At 40.7% G+C, this 14,539-nt stretch overlaps 1 protein-coding gene across 4 annotated transcripts in view; it reads left to right on the forward strand.

The window, feature by feature from the left end:
* PREX2 (phosphatidylinositol-3,4,5-trisphosphate dependent Rac exchange factor 2) overlaps positions 1–14,539 on the forward strand; it is a 301,119-nt gene that overhangs the window by 121,847 nt on the left and 164,733 nt on the right. For all 4 annotated transcript variants that reach the window (XR_007148625.1, XR_007148624.1, XM_047842583.1 and 1 more), the window contains exons 9-11: positions 4,847–4,996; positions 7,895–8,039; positions 12,185–12,285. Coding sequence is in view for 2 of the 4 variants with exons in the window: in XM_047842583.1 (XP_047698539.1) it covers positions 4,847–4,996; positions 7,895–8,039; positions 12,185–12,285 (396 nt within the window). In the remaining 2 variants the exon portion in view is untranslated. The remainder of the gene's footprint in view (positions 1–4,846; positions 4,997–7,894; positions 8,040–12,184; positions 12,286–14,539) is intronic.

The raw sequence follows: 14,539 nt of genomic DNA on the forward strand, positions 1-14,539 counted from the left end.
CCACTGAGAGTTATAGTAGTATCAGTTTTAGCAAAACCTCATCTCATTATGTAAAACTATGCTGGATTAAGAGTGAGGAATTTGCAAACTGTATAGCTTCAAAGTAATTAGTGAGTTGTTCTCGGCTGCCCCTTGGATTCTTCTCTTTTTGGAAAAACATCAGTGCCTGGAGACTTGAATTTGGATATTCTGCACTTAATGAATGACAATTTTCCATTCCTTTTTAACACTTCGTATAGAATTATATTTTAGGTATAAATATAAGTGAAAATTCCTGCACTTGCCATTAATGTTCTTTCAGTAAAAACAATATTTTAAAATTTCTACTAAGGAAAAGCACCGCTAGGCTTTTCCATGATCTTTATGTGGCTGTTCTTTATAAATAAGTTCAGGGGCGCCTGGGTGGCGCAGTCGGTTAAGCGTCCGAGTTCAGCCAGGTCACGATCTCGTGGTCCGTGAGTTTGAGCCCCGCGTCAGGCTCTGGGCTGATGGTTCAGAGCCTGGAGCCTGTTTCCGATTCTGTGTCTCCCTCTCTCTCTGCCCCTCCCCCGTTCATGCTCTGTCTCTCTCTGTCCCAAAAAAAATAAATAAAAATATTCTTTTTCGGGGCGCCTGGGTGGCGCAGTCGTTAAGCGTCTGACTTCAGCCAGGTCACGATCTCGCGGTCCGTGAGTTCGAGCCCCGCGTCGGGCTCTGGGCTGATGGCTCAGAGCCTGGAGCCTGTTTCCGATTCTGTGTCTCCCTCGCTCTCTGCCCCTCCCCCGTTCGTGCTCTGTCTCTCTCTGTCCCAAAAATAAATAAACGTTGAAAAAAAAATTTATAAATAAGTTCAATTCAAATTTATTTTTTAGAGTGAAGTTATTGAGGGGTGCCTGGGTGGCTCAGTTGATCGAATGCTGACTTCAGCTCAGATCATGATCTCGCGGTTTGTGAGTTCGAGTCCCACTCCAGGCTCTGTGCTGACAGCTCAGAGCCTGGAACCTGCTTTAGATTCTGTGTCTCTCTCTCTCTCTGTCCCTCCCCCCTCCCCGCTTGCAGTCTGTTTCTCTCTCTCTCTCTCTCTCTCAAAAATAAATAAATATTTTTTAAAATTATAAAAAAAAAGTTATTGGGGCGCCTGGGTGGCGCAGTCGGTTAAGTGTCCGACTTCAGCCAGGTCACGATCTTGCGGTCCGTGAGTTCGAGCCCCGCGTCGGGCTCTGGGCTGATGGCTCAGAGCCTGGAGCCTGTTTCCGATTCTGTGTCTCCCTCTCTCTCTGCCCCTCGCCTGTTCGTGCTCTGTCTCTCTCTGTCCCAAAAATAAATAAAAAACGTTGAAAAAAAAATTAAAAAAAAAAAGAAGTTATTGAGAAATGTGCTGTGATTGAAATTATGAAGCCATTTATATATCACTATATACATCATATATTTCTTTTGAAATAAATGAGAATCAATTGCTTATTTTTTAATAACACTGATAATTTGGTAACTGATATCATTATGATATTTATACTACATTTTGATACATATGTATGTATATACATATATATGTACTCACATATTTGTATATATGTTTAAAATTATTTATTATTTTTAAAATTAGTGTGGTAGAAAGTAGTTAGCACATAAACTTTAAAAAGTGACATTATCCTTTCATTTTAATTTATTAGGTGACATAAGCTATTCTTTCAAAATATTATATTGGAACAGAGATGTACCTATCATTTGACATAGTAGATTTTACAGTCAATTAACAGTCTTGCTTTCTGTACGTGAAACAGTAGCCACATGCAATCATGTGCTGACCTGTCTGGTTTTGAGTTCAGCCATACATTTTCCAAGGGAAGTTTGAATGCACAGGTTGTATTGCTTAGGCAAGGCTTCATGGAAGATGCGGGTACACTTTAAAGAGAAGAAAGAGTTGCTGAGGCAGAGAGCAGGGCTGGTGGCTTGATGAGAGCCTCAGCCTAGAGAACAGGTGAGAAGTCACAGCACAAGGAGGAGGAAAGCAGCAAACAGTGGCAGGGCCACTGGGGAACACAGTGGAAAATGGCATTGTTCGATAGGGGTCAGTTTAAAGAGAAGCGCTAAAGCAATCCTCTGTGTTTTCCCCTGATTCATTGGGGAGCTAACAAAGGCTTTTGAAGTAAGGAATGGCCTGATGAAAAGTGTTGAAGGAAGAGTCAGCAGGGTGTGAAGAGAGCAGTGCCAGACTGAAATAGTCGAGGGAGGGAAGGAAGGAACACCCAGGTTGCAGAGGAGTCTGTCCCAGGGCACGTGGTGTGCAGGGTCAGAAGCATCACCCTGGTAGATGAACTTGTGTTCCTCTGTGTTCTGTGGAAAGAATACACCATGTTCCTTTTAAAGTAAGCCCAATATTTTATTACTATAGGTTACACGTGGCTATGGTGATTTTCTTTACCTGGGGTGTGGGTAAAGGGTAATATCATTAGTGGGAATGTGGGGTCTTTTAGGCTGCACTGCTGGGTTCTCTTAGCTGATCTCAGTCTGATTGTGGAAGAAGGGAGAGTGTGAAAAGCTTATGCTTGTTTGTGATATTGGCCCTGTAAAGTGACCCATGCGGGGAGGGGGATCTATGTGGACATGTGCAACTTGATCTTTTTTTCCCACCAATTTATCATATTTTCTCAGTTGGTTATTTTTATAAGTAGTAACAAGGGATTATGGTATAATTATGAACTAATAATTGTTACTTCCTTACTAATTCCATTGATACTTATCTGACATGTATTAAAAAGTTCTGCTACTTTATACAGGATATGAACATGAACTAAATATGTACAGATAAGAAGAAAGGTACACAAATTCCTTTTCAAAACAGATGGCAGGGCGCCTGGATGGCTCAGTTGGTTGAGCATCCAACTTCGGCCCAGATCATGATTTCACGGCTTAGGGATTCAAACCCCTCGTGGGGCTCTGCGCTGATAGCTCAGAGCCTGGAACTTGCTTTGGATTCTGTGTTTCCCTCTCTGCCCCTCCCCTGCGTGCATTCTCTCTCTCTCTCTCTCTCTCTCTCTCTCTCTCCCTCTCTCAAAATAAATAAACATAATAAAATAAAAATAAAACATATGGCAATTTCCTGATGGGGGAGATCTTCTGCCATTTGAATCCTTATTTTATCAGAAATTGTTATTATTAACAGGATTATGGCACACACGCACATATCGTATATATATTATATATATTATAACATATATATTATATTATAGAGTAATAATATCTAACATAATTCTTTCCTGGCTCAAGTATAACTTGGAATTGTTTTAAGTTTATTATTTATTTTGAGAGAGAGAGAGAGTGCAAGCAGGGGTGGGGCAGAGAGACAGAGGGAAAGAGAGAATTCCAAACAGGCTCTGCACTGTCAGTGACGAACCAGATGCGGGGCTCGAATTCAAATCGCGAGACCATGACCTGAGCTGAAGCTTAACTGACTGGGCCACCCAGGTGCCCCACTATAAGTTGGACTTTTTTTTTTTTTCAACGTTTATTTATTTTTGGGACAGAGAGAGACAGAGCATGAACGGGGGAGGGGCAGAGAGAGAGGGAGACACAGAATCGGAAACAGGCTCCAGGCTCCGAGCCATCAGCCCAGAGCCTGACGCGGGGCTCGAACTCACGGACCGTGAGATCGTGACCTGGCTGAAGTCGGACGCTCAACCGACTGCGCCACCCAGGCGCCCCAAGTTGGACTTTTTAAAGACCCTCAATATACAGAATCATTTGAGAATGCATTTTTGGAATAGTCAATCTGGTCGCAGATACCTTGTGGTGATTTTGGAGCTAAAAAGACTACGGGCATCATGTCTGCCTCTACTCAGAACTCACCAAATAAAATAAGGCCATTTGAGAAAAAACAAAGCAACAAAAAACAAGTACAGTGCCACAAAGTTATTTCTCTAAACCACCTTTAACGTTTTGTGTCTCACCTCCTGTCCACCCACCATTACCATTTAGTGACTGTCAGGGAGATGAATGAAAAGTGTCACTTTAAATTGGTGCAGGTGCTGACTCAGGCCTTTGTCATATGTTTTTTCATTTTGAAATCTTTGCTTTGCAGACTGTCATGCCAGTAAATGCTGGATACAAGTAACATCACTATTCCCTACCTGCTATTAGGCAGAACTGCCGTAGAGGGTTTCCTGTTGACATTTTCAAATCTAGCATGACAGTGTAGCCAAAATGATGGGGAGACCTAAAAAAAAGACGATGTGAATTCATACTCAAAGAAAAATTTCTTCTTCCTATATGGAATCATGTGGTTTTAAAGAGTGCACATCTTTCAGTTTTTCATGACCAAGGATAATGGATTGACATTTATTTGTACCTTTCCATTTATTAAAGATTAGGTAAATGTGCTCTTGGTATGTTCCATTGATTTGTTCTGATTCTTCCTGTGTGGTTCATGAAACAGCTGAAAATTGTTCGGTGGGGATATACTTTGCTTTTGAAAGCTAGAATAATATTTCAAATGAGTATTAGAAAGGCAAAATGAATCTGCCACCTTGGATATTTGATTATTGAGATGAAAATTCTTTTACACGTTCTTCTTTTATTGCTTTAGGAACTTTAACAATATTTTTGGACATAGAGGAAAGGAATGTTAATACTTCAGATGTTTAATTTCATGTAATATATTAATATTAAGAGTTAGAAGTGTTTTATTCCTGAGCACTAACTGCATTTAATATACAAACATTTGATTTTTTATTTTTATGTTCTTCATTTCACATAAAGTGAAGATACTTTTAAGAACCAATGGTGTTGGAACTTTTGTGAATTGAATGGTTGTGTTGATATAATTTATATATTATATTTGTTGTTCACCTTTACCCCCATTAATTTCCAGCTGATTTCCATAGTAGTGGACACATTGTTATCAATGGATGGAAAATACATAACACAGCAAAAAATAAATGGTTCGTGTGCATGGCAAAAACACCTGAAGAGAAGCACGAATGGTTTGAAGCTATTTTGAAAGAAAGAGAACGGAGAAAAGGTGGGTGTATGAATTGGCCACTATTACACTTTTGTGAAGATTCTACCTTAGCAAGAAAGCAGACAATGGGCAGAAATTATGAGAAAGTAAAAAGGTGTGTGATGTTCACCTGTATTTTCCAAGTGAGGTAAGACCCATGCTAAAATACCTTATGGATACTTCTAATATTATCACTGAAAGAAAAGAAAAACCTTGTATAGTTAGTGAAATAATTATATTGTGGCCAGCAGTGTCTTTTAGATATTATGTTAATCTTTTGAGGCTGCTATGATGGATACCACAGACTAGGTGGCTTATAAACAACAGAAATTTATAACTCACAGTTCTGGAGGCTAGGAGCCCAAGATTTGGAGTCTGGTAAGAGCAATTTTCCAGTTCCTAGATGGCCATCTCTTCACTGTGTCCTCACATAACAGCAGGGCAAGAGATCTCTCTGGGGTCTTGTCGATAAGGCCATTAATCTCATTCATGAGGACTCCACTCTCATGACCTAATCACTTCCCAAACACCTTACCTCCTAACACCAGCACAATTAGATGTCAGGTTTGAACATATGAATTTGGGAGGCATGCAAACATTCAGTCTACAGCAAATAGTTTCGTTTGCTTTAAAAGTTGTTAAATTTTCTTTGCACCTTATTCTCGCCATTTCTAAAGCATCATCTCAGAGTTTTCCTGTAAGAGACAAACTTCCATAGTATAAGGCAGTGTTGTAGGGCCTCCAACAGTTGTTCTCTATATATGTAACAGTACAGTGAAAATCTCTAGACCAAATATGTTAGTGTCCTAATTATAGAATAAATCACTTGGGATACACATTAACTTTTTACAATGCCGTTGACTATAATGCAAGTCAATAAGGAGTTTGTTCACATGAAGAGGGAGGCCTGGTTCAAAATTGCTTCACGTTTTTAGCAAGATTCGCAAAAGGCACTTCATCTGGCAGTTTTCAATTGTGTGACGTTTATCTGCAATTACGCACATTTCTTTAATTCAGCTAAGAAATAGAAATGCTTGTGTTACTACTAATTTCTTTACCCAATAATTGGTAAGAAACAAGACAGTATGTATTCCTTTTCCCAGAGACTTAGGAATAAAATATCCCATTGCTGATGAAATTTTGAAGCACAAAGAACCCTTTCTTCGATCTTCAGAAATTTTTCCTTGAAGAACATACAAAGCTTCTATTTCGATTAAAATATCCATAGCACACATTTATATGAGCATTTCCAAAGCATTTTCAAATACTTAACTCCTTTGATTGGTCTTGGATGGAGAACAAGTAGAAAAATTTAAAACATAGATTATGAATACCGAATAGCTGATTCTTTCAGTTTTGTTGAATCCAGCAATCAATTCAAATAGCATAGCAAGTGATTTGAAAGGTAAAATAAATTTTTCATCAAGTTGAACCTTTATTTATTTTTTCAGAATGGCTGTGCATACAGATAAACCTAAGGTGAAAAAGGAAGGGAGGAAGGAAAGGAGAGAGAAAGAAAGAAAAGCAAGCAAATAAGCATGTTGTATAAATTTGTTTATGTGAACAGGGTCTATTCTTGATGGAGTTTTCCCTATTACTGACAAGTGGTAATTGCCCCTCCATTGTAAAATAAGATTTTCATAAGAAAATTTGTAGCCAGAAAACTAAAAATAATTCAAGTATTTCTTCTTCTGCAACAGTTTGTCAGTCCCGTCCAAACGTCCCAGATTGTGGGCGTTCTCAGGCTTTCAGCTTTGACACCGCTCTCCTCTAAGATAGGTCCTTGCCTGGGTTACCCGTTCCCACCAGATCCACATCAACATCTACACTGCCACTTCGTCCATCTCTCCTGAGCTTCATACGCATGTGTTCTGCTGGCTCCTGGACTCTACCTGAACGTCCAAATTCAACATGCACAGTATTGGACGCCTCCTTACCTGAATCCCTTTTTCAGATATGCGTCTAACCCCCCACTCCCCAGTTCCAGGCTCTCAGGTCAAAAGCCTAGAAGGCATCCTGATCTCTCTTATCTCCATCGTGCCTGCATTTAACCCTTTGCTGTATCCTATCAGTACTGCTCCCTAGATATGTCTCAGCATCATTCTCTTTGCCCTGTAGCCCCTGCTATTGTCTTCAGGGTTCAACTTGCCTGAATTTTTGAGGCTTCCTCCTAATGGTCTCCCTCTTTTTAAACCCTGCCCCCTTCACTTTGTTCCTGTATTGTCATCTGAGCTTTGTTTCTGAAGCAACAAAACTTTCTTTCCTGTCCTGCCCTGCTTTACCCCTCCCTCTGGTGGAAACCCTTACGTGCTTCCCTGATACCTCAGGGATGAAGTATATGGAAACTGCAGTTGAGCAAGGTCCCTAACTAACCCGCCAGTGTGTCCTGTCCTCTCATGTAGGGCCTGGAGCTGTGCCCCTGTGCTGCTTCACCTCAGGTAGCTCTTGTTAACTCTCTCTCTTTCTCTCTGGAAATACCGTTCATCCCTCTGCTTTTAAACATTGGTCTTCTGTGAAACCTTTCTTAATATTTCTGTGTAGAGGCAAGATCCTCTGATTATGCCTTTACTGTATCACAGTTTCTCCTTTAAGGCTGTTTCCAGGGCCAGCCGGTCCACTTGTGCCGATCTAATTCTGCAGAAGGGGTGCAGGGAGCTTGAGGTACAGCTGCTCTTCCTCCAGTGGCCAAACCATGTGCCTTTGGGCACAGTTTACACAAGGTGCTATATGGCCCTCGAGATCCTGTCTTGACTGTCTCTTTGGTATCCCAAGAGCTTCTTGAAAATCAGGGCCCTAGCGTATGGAGCTCTGTGTCTGCAATCCCCTGCATGTGGTAGACGTGAATTAAATGTTTGTTTAATGAAGGCATGAGTGAGTGAGGAGACTTTCAGTACCTGTCCTTTGTTTCATTTCTGATAGGTTTAAAATTAGGAATGGAGCAAGACACCTGGGTAATGATCTCCGAACAGGGTGAGAAACTTTATAAGATGATGTGCAAACAAGGAAATCTGATCAAAGACAGGAAAAGAAAACTGACCACGTTCCCTAAATGCTTCCTTGGAAGGTAAGGTTGGTGGTAGTCTAGGTGCATGTATTTCTTTCATGTTTCCACTATCTCACGTGTTAACTTTCCTTTAATGATTTGTTTTTCTTTAACAAATATTTCTCTAAGCATTTTTGAATATTTCTTTGCTATCAACATTTCCTGGACCGTAGGGGGGTGAAGGAATGGATCTAGGGCCAGAAATCATACAAAACTCAAGACATCTATCCATTCATCCATGACTTCAACAGTTTTGGATGTACTGTGTTCCAAGGGCGAAGCAGAGGTTGGGATCAGGCAGGGGCTGGCAGGCAGGCGGGTTTACCTATAGGGGACAGAGTCTGGCAAGGATGTGAGTACAGGGCCTACGAGTCAGAGAAGACTGGAGAAGTGAAGACACACAGCCTAAGCTGGCAATTAATTCAAAACTTTGACAGCTGGGCTCAGCATGAAGGCCTATCGATGAGGAGTCTGGAAAAGTAGGTCATGCAGTGAGCCTGGCACAGAGCAACAGGCGGGGAAGTCACCTGAGCTTTTCACATAGGTTGGCTGTGTGTCCTTTGGTTTCTCCAGACAGCTGTATGTGGGACTCCCTGCTGGGTTCGGCCTGCAGGACTGAAGGGAAGGGCGGCCGCCTTCAGGTACCGCTGCTTAGGCCAGGCCCTATGCTGGCTTCTTCCTATACGTTATTTCTAATCCTCAAATACATACTTAAGAGGTAAAATCTTTATATTTTTTAAAGATTCAAAACCCAGCCATCAGGGAGCATACCGTGCTCACATTCATATAGCTAGTAAATGCCAGTGTCAACTCTCTAAAAGTAGTTCAAAGCCCAGACTTCACCATCAGACTGTCTCCATGCAAATCTGCTCCTCCCTCTGGCTAGTTGAGAGATTTGGGAAGTTTAAACTTCCTTTTCCTCTCTAAAAATGGAGATGATTGTAGTGCTTACTTGCAATACATACCAGAATGCCTTCTTGATTAATTATGTAGACACAACAAAATAGCCATAGGCCACGCCAGCTCCCAACCCCATGAGAAGAATATAAGCCAGGAAACCCTGGCCTGCAGGGCAGCATGGGGTCTCTTCTCCAGTGAGCATGGTCCTCACAGCAGACCACCCAACTGCCAGCAAGCTAGTGTGGCTATCATCGGTAGGCTCCCAGGTGACAGCTTTTGTGCAAGAGAAAGAGCAGATGTGAGCCCACCTGCACTTGGAAACCTCAATGCTGCAAAGAAGACACTCTTTCCTTCCTTCCTTCCTTCCTTCCTTCCTTCCTTCCTTCCTTCCTTCCTTCCTTCCTTCCTCCCTCCCTCCCTCCCTCCCTCCCTTCTCTCTCTCTCTCTCTCTCTCTCTCTCTCTCTTTCTTTCTTTCATGTTTATGTATTTTTGAGAGAGTGCCAGCAGGGGGAGAGGTAGAGACGGGCACAGAGGATCTGAAGCAGGCTCTGCACTGACAGCAGCAAGTCTGACGTGAGGCTTGAACTCAGGAACTGCAGAAGTCGGACACTCAGCCTGCCAACCCAGGTGCCCCACAGAGACACTATTTCTGATTATAACCTTTTAGGCATAACTTCCCACTTCTCATAGGGACATGCCTACTTATAAGAGTGTCACTTCAAGCTATGGCTTCTCACCAGGTATTTATTAATATTCCATTTACCCGTCAGGGGTCATTTTTACCATAAGAATGCTGCCTGGCAACACAGCTGATGCCCTGCCTTCATCAGGTTCTAGGAAACAGAGCTAGAAAGTTAATCCAAGGTCGTGTTTTCCTGATTGAAAGAGCAGGGTTTTGTTAACCCTTTACCCTGACCATAATGCATGTTAGTTGCAATGATTGATAGTAAGCCTTCTCCAGAGCGCCTGGTACATAGGAGAGACACAGTAAATTTTAGCTGTGTTCATTGTGGCTTTTTCCACAACAGCACACTACCTCTGTGTTACAGCCCAAGGTGGAGATTGTTTTTGACTGGATTACAATCCTTTTGCAGAGCGTTAATGGGATCTCCTTGAGATTTGAATAAGTCCCACAGTAAAGCCACCCATTAACTTCCTTTCGTACCCCTTCTCTTTTTTTATCCTATGCTCCTAATTTATAGAAATACTTAAAAAGTGCTCTTTTCCTGATTTTTTGACACATTCAGGAATCTGCTGACATCAGAACAAAATGATGCTTTAGCTGCATACCAAACAGCACAACTCACCTGTCAGCCACTGACATTTAATAAGCGCTCAAAATGTGCCAGGCACTGTGGCCTTTATCATTTATCAGCCCATTTAATCCTGTGACAGTGCTATGGGGTTGATATTCTTACTATTTTTGTGCTATTGAGGACAAAACTGAAGTTTTACTTCTGTTTAAACTTTCTTTTGGATGGCTCCTATTTAATAAAAGAATTAAAAGCATTTTAACAACTTCTTCTGCCTTAAAATGTACTTTTTAGTCTAGATACCCATTTTTAGAATTTCATGTCCCTCAGTTATTTGACTGTAGCCAAATGCATTGCTCTTGGTTTTGGAATAAATGGAAAAGTAATTTTCGACATTTTCCATAGCTTGGCTTCTCTGACCTCTGTGCAAAATTAAAACCATTCTAAAATGTATCTGTGACTTTATGTAAGAGTTCAAATGTTAGGTTTTTATAACATGAGCACCATAAAATATTTTATTGTAAAACGTTTCTGTATCTAATGTTCTCCTAATGATACCACACGGTCATAACAATTACCATGACCCAGCTGGTGCTCTCCTGTATTGCAAAGCATCATCCTACTTATCTGTGATATCTGGGGCTCCTCTTCCCACCCCAAAATGGTGACAGATGTGAGCTGTGATCCTCTCTGTCCTTCACAGCCACAGCAGATGTATGCGGTGGACAGTTCTGATGGATTGTTTTGTGCTGGGGTATTCCTTTTGGATGACGGTTTAGATACAACAGTGAATTTACTAGATAATTTTAACATTTGAAAACAGTATAGTAAGACTTTCCTATGGCTTTTGGTGTGTATTAATTTTATATTGCTGCAAAATAAGTTACCACACACCTAGTGGCTTGAAAAAACTGCCATTCATTAGCTCATAATTCTCTAGGTGAGAAAGAAGTCCAGATGAGCAATCCTGGGTTGCCTGCTTAGGGTCTCACAAGGCCAAAATCAAGGTTGTGGGTTGGGCTGAGGCTGGGCCCTTATCTTAAGGCTCTGAGAACAAATTCACTTCCAAGCACATTGAACTTGCTGGCAACTTCAGTCCACAGAATTCAGTCCTCTGTGGCTGTAAGTGTAAGTCCTATTTCTGTGCTGACTGTTGGCCAGGACCACTCTCAGTTAGAGAGTCAGCTGACTTGGGATTTAAATTTCATATACAAAATCCATTCACAGCACTACCAAGATTAGGATTTGATTACAAAACCAAGGGATGGGATTCTTTTTTTTTTTTTTAATGTTTATTTATTTTTGAGAGAGAGAGAGCGAGCGAGCAGGGGAGAGGCAGAGAGAGAAGGAGATACAGAATCCTAAGCAGGCTCCATGCTTTTAGCTGTCAGCACAGAGCCGGACGTGGGTCTCAAACTCGCAAACCAAGAGATCATGACATGAGCCGAAGTCGTACATTTAACCAACTGAGACACCCAGGCGCCCCAAGGAATGGGATTCTTGATGGGGGTGGGGGTAAGAGGACATGTTTAGAATTCTGTCCACCATATGGGATATGAATTTTTTTATTTTTATTTTTTATTTTTTAGTTTTTAGTTTGCCTTCTTGGAGTTTCAAACACACTGGTTCTCTGTGCCTGAAAAGCTACATTCCAGACAGTCTGTTTCTTATATATTAAATCATTATTATTCTGTCTGTTGGATATCTTTAGGGTCTCTTATATTCTCTTTATAGTTAAAACTACTCTAAAATTTTCCATTTGTGTTTATTAGAGGTCTCAGTAAGTTGAATAGCTATTAAGTATAGTTTAGGTAAGCTATGGACATTTGTTTCCTAGAATAGAGTAAAATTTAAATAATTTTGGGCTTTGCATATGTGAAAAAATGCATGCTGAAATGCACTGCAAATATTTTTTTATATTTGAGACTCCTTCCATAGCTGCTTGATGAAAGCATGGTACAAATAGACTTTCAGAGGAAAAAATTAACTTTTTCACTGGATTTCTATTGCAGTGAATTTGTGTCATGGCTGTTGGAAATTGGAGAGATTCACAGGCCTGAGGAAGGGGTTCACTTAGGACAAGCATTGTTAGAAAATGGAATCATCCACCATGGTAATTCTTTTATGAAATTATTAATTATAAAATATTAAAAACTAAATTATTCTGTTTATCCACAGATTGCATGATTTCATTAATCAATTTAACGTAGAGCAAATCACCACATTATAGGATGCTTATGTGTTTTTAACAACATATTTGAGTGACTAATAAATACAGAACTACATTTCAGGGAGTATGGGGTATGGTGATATATTTGCTAACTTTAACACGAACGACTACAACACAGGCAAGAATTAGAAATACAGGTAAGTGCAGGAGTGTGGAGGAAGGAATGGCAGGTTCTCACTGGAGTATTTGGGACTGCTTCATGAGGGAAAGGGCATTAAGGTTGCCCAATGTAGAGAGTAGAACTCTCACAGGGACAGAAAGACGGAAGGATGTCCCACCCTGAGGAATGGTATAGGTGCTCAGGCATGGGAGTGAAAAAGTTCATGGTGGCCTCTTCAGGAACTAGCACAGAATGTCACATGGCAAGAGAGTATACTTCATGGATGAATATATGGAGGGAGGATGTGGTGAGAAAGGTAGGCACATCTGATCCTCTTTGTCAGCACAGAGCCCGAAGCGAGGCTCAAACTCGAATTGTGAGATCATGACCTGAGCTAAAGTCAGACGCTTCACTGACTGAGCCACCCAGGCACCCAAGCTTGAAGAATTTCTAATGCAAAATGTGGGAGAAGAGAAAAAGAGGTAATTGTGAATAAATACGGCTATTGAGCTAAGGTATTTCAGTGTTCATTTTTGTTTTTAATTAGAGTGGGGTGAAAATGAGCTAGATTCTCCCAGTTTTTCCCCACCGCACTGGGTGCCACCGATGTAATGTGCCACCATCTATCTAGATAGAAATCATCTGGAATTCCTTTTTATCCCTCATGCCCTCAAACCCTGTGAACTCTACCACCAAAATAGGTCCCGATCCAGACCACTTCTCTCCCTTCCAGAATCCTACCTTCCTCCCAAGCACCATCTTCTCTTTCCTGGCTTCCACTTTCGTCCACCATCCCTATGGTCCTCCTCTTCAGATAACAGCTGAAGAGAGCTTTTAAAACAGATGTAAGATCAAGCCATGCTCCTACTTATAATCATCTACTGGAGTCCCATTAAACTCAAAGAGAAGTCCAGAACCTCTTACCGTGGTCTAGATCTCTTACCATGGCCCATAAGGCCCCACATGATAGGGCCCCTGACTTCCTCTGTGAGTCAGCACATGGTATTATACCTAACTCATTACACTGTGGCCACTGCAGCTTTCTGTCTCTCCCTTGAACACTCCAAGATGACTGTGTATTTAGGAACTTTGTTCTTGCCATTCTCATTCAACAATTATTTATTAGTTCCTAATATATGCCAGGGACCTTTCTAGGTGCTAGAGATACAGCAGAAAATGAAATGATAAAAGTCTCAGTATTCATGACTCAGGTCTTCAATGACATTCTGACTCATCCCATTATTCCAATAAACTGCGTTTTTAATTTTTGAAATTTTCTTCATGAACTTATCACTCGCTAAAATTATGTTATTTTATTTATTTATTACTTCTCTCTTTGTCTCCCATACCTACTCTAGCTAAAATTATGATGTTATTTTATTTATTTATTACTTCTCTCTTTGTCTCCCATACCTACTCTAGCCACCAATCACAATATAAGTACCATAAGAACAGGAGTCTTGTTAGTTAAGATATAGTAAATGCCTGGAGTGCCCATCACATGTAGATGCTCAATAAATATTTGCTCAGTAAGTGAATCAATGAATAATTATATTTTGAGTAAACAGATAATACCAATAAATTATATATGATTTTGTACTTGATTCTTTAACACTGTGAAATCACCCTTTAGCATCTAGTATGCTAAAAAAGCATCATCCAAAAACTTATAAGTAAATATCAAAAAGTGTTGAGCTACATGACTTTCCTCTCTGCTGCTGCTTTTTCCTTTCATCAAAGCCCACGTCCGAGTGTATACTTGGGTCAAGAAGGGAATGTGTTTGTTTTGTCCTTTCGTCGATTGAAGCTTAAGTAGGTGGAATGTAGAGAGGTTTTGCATACAATCATTGACCTTCAGAAATCAGGAGATTCCTTTCTCATTTAGACCGTGTACTTCCAGGGACTATGTATTACCAATAGAACAAAGAAGGGAAAATCTGTTTATGATCGCCTTTGTTTATTTTTTTCCTTACCAACTCTTTCCTTCATTCTGCATGTAAGATACTCTGCTAGGTGCTCTAAGGTATGTAAACATGA

The sequence above is a fragment of the Prionailurus viverrinus genome, chromosome F2 (genome assembly GCF_022837055.1).
Source record: "Prionailurus viverrinus isolate Anna chromosome F2, UM_Priviv_1.0, whole genome shotgun sequence".
Classification (NCBI taxonomy): Eukaryota; Metazoa; Chordata; class Mammalia; order Carnivora; family Felidae; genus Prionailurus; species Prionailurus viverrinus.